This window comes from Rhinolophus hipposideros (genome assembly GCF_964194185.1).
Source record: "Rhinolophus hipposideros genome assembly, chromosome: 5".
Lineage (NCBI taxonomy): Eukaryota > Metazoa > Chordata > Mammalia > Chiroptera > Rhinolophidae > Rhinolophus > Rhinolophus hipposideros.
The window spans coordinates 9643165-9645005 of NC_138051.1; the positions used below are offsets into that span (position 1 = coordinate 9643165).

The 1841-nt window shown below is 42.1% G+C and overlaps 1 protein-coding gene across 1 annotated transcript; it reads left to right on the top strand.

Annotated features, from left to right (window-relative positions):
- Nucleotides 1-468: 468 nt before the first annotated feature.
- RPL10L (ribosomal protein L10 like) lies at nt 469-1144 on the top strand (the record flags this gene model as incomplete). The annotated part of the gene is given in 4 exon segments (XM_081048293.1): nt 469-657; nt 661-711; nt 715-872; nt 874-1144. Coding segments are annotated over 4 exon segments (669 nt in total), but the record flags the coding sequence as incomplete, so codon positions are not given.
- Between the last annotated feature and the right edge of the window lie 697 nt (nt 1145-1841).

Sequence of the window (1841 nt, forward strand, 5' to 3'; positions counted from 1 at the left end):
ACATACTCTTTGAGAAGCAGCAATCAACAGACAAATGCTGACAGAAGCTACGCACTCTAGAAAATGGATTATTTGGACAAACTAGACATACTGTATACTGACTAGCTGGGGAGACATTTTATTTATTCTCCAGGAAAATACGTCTTTTATACGTAAAACAAAGCTAAGGGCAACAGTTCTATGCCTATGATGTACAGCAAAAAGGAAATGGTTTCTCGAGCCATTTTCGTAGGTCCAATTGCTTACCTGGCAGCCCATGGGAGAATATATTACCTAAGCAGCAGCTGCGCCCTGTCCCTGCACCAAGCTGAGCCCACACATAGGCCTGACATGTTGCATTATCTATATTGGGGTGTCGTAAAAGTGCATCTTTACGTCTTCGTCGGGACTCTGTGGTTACTATGCAGGTCGATGGGCAATGCATATAAGGCACATGCGCCCCGGAGGAGCATGTGTCTCTCTCTTTGACGCACCCGCCTACTGGCTGGTGTGGCTTTGGGCCGCCGCCTGGCTCACTGCTACTGTAAGAACAAGCTGTACCCGAAGTCTCGCTTCTGCCGAGGTGTCCCTAATGCCAAGATCCGCATCTTTGACCTGGGTCGAAAGAAGGCAAAAGTGGATGAGTCCCCATGCTGTGGCCACATAGTAATCGATGAATAAGAGCAGCTCTCCTCTGAAGCCCTGGAGGCCGCCCAAATTTGTGCCAACAAATAGTACGTGGTGAAAAGTTGTGGCAAAGATGGCTTTCACATGGGAGTGAGGCTCCCTCCCTTCCATGTCATGCACATCAACAAGATGTGGTCCTGTGCTGGGGCTGACAGGCTCCAGACAGATATGAGAGGTGCCTGTGGAAAGCCTCGGGTCGGTTGCCTGAGTCCACCTTGGCCAAGTCATCGTATCCATGAGCACCAAGCTTCACAACAAGGAACGTGTGATTGAAGCTTTAGGCAGGGCCAAGTTCAAGTTCCCTGGCCGCCAGAAGATCCATATCTCCAAGAAGTGGGGCTTTACTGAGTTTAATGCTGATGAATTTGAAAACAAAACGGCTAGGAAGAGCCTCATCCCGGATAGTTGTGGAGTCAAGTACGTCTCCAATCGTGGCCCTTTGAACAAGTGGCGAGTTCTGCTCTCCGGAGATCTTTGACAGCACTGCCTCCATTGGCCATGCTGGTATGACTTATTGCGTATGAATAAAATGTATTTACTGGCAAAACCTTTTTAAAATATCTTAAACATTTTTTAATTGTATCCAACTTTTAAAATATAGATTACTAGAGAAATAATTTTCATATTAATATCACAAAGAGTTTTAACTGTAAGTAATACTTTCCTTTCAAGTGAGAATGAATTTGTATGCCGTTTATAGAGAAAACTATTGCAACTCTAATCCAAACATTTTAACTTGGGAGAGTGTGGGGAAATATGTCAAAAGTTTTGTTTGTAGTAAAGTCATTATTATGCAGCTATCATGATCTTAAATAAAAAAAAAAATAGCTAGAGAGAATCCTATCTACAGAGAAAAAAAAACCTTGTTTATACAAAATAAACAATATGGATGAAAATAATAGTAGGCATTAGTGATATTTCAACTACAATGTCTTTGAAATTTAAAAGGTTTATTGTTAAACTTGTTGCTTATGTTTTCCTTATAAATTTCTGCATTGTTTTTAGAATTATATATCATCTTCAATTAGCCTTCAGACAATTGGGTATCACTGCGGTAGGTTTCCCCAGACAAGCCTTATATTGTCTCACACTCAGGAGACAACAGTGCAATCTTTTCTTCTTCACAGAAAGGTCATAGGTTGACAACAGAGTTCAGTATTGCTTGAATCTGAGTC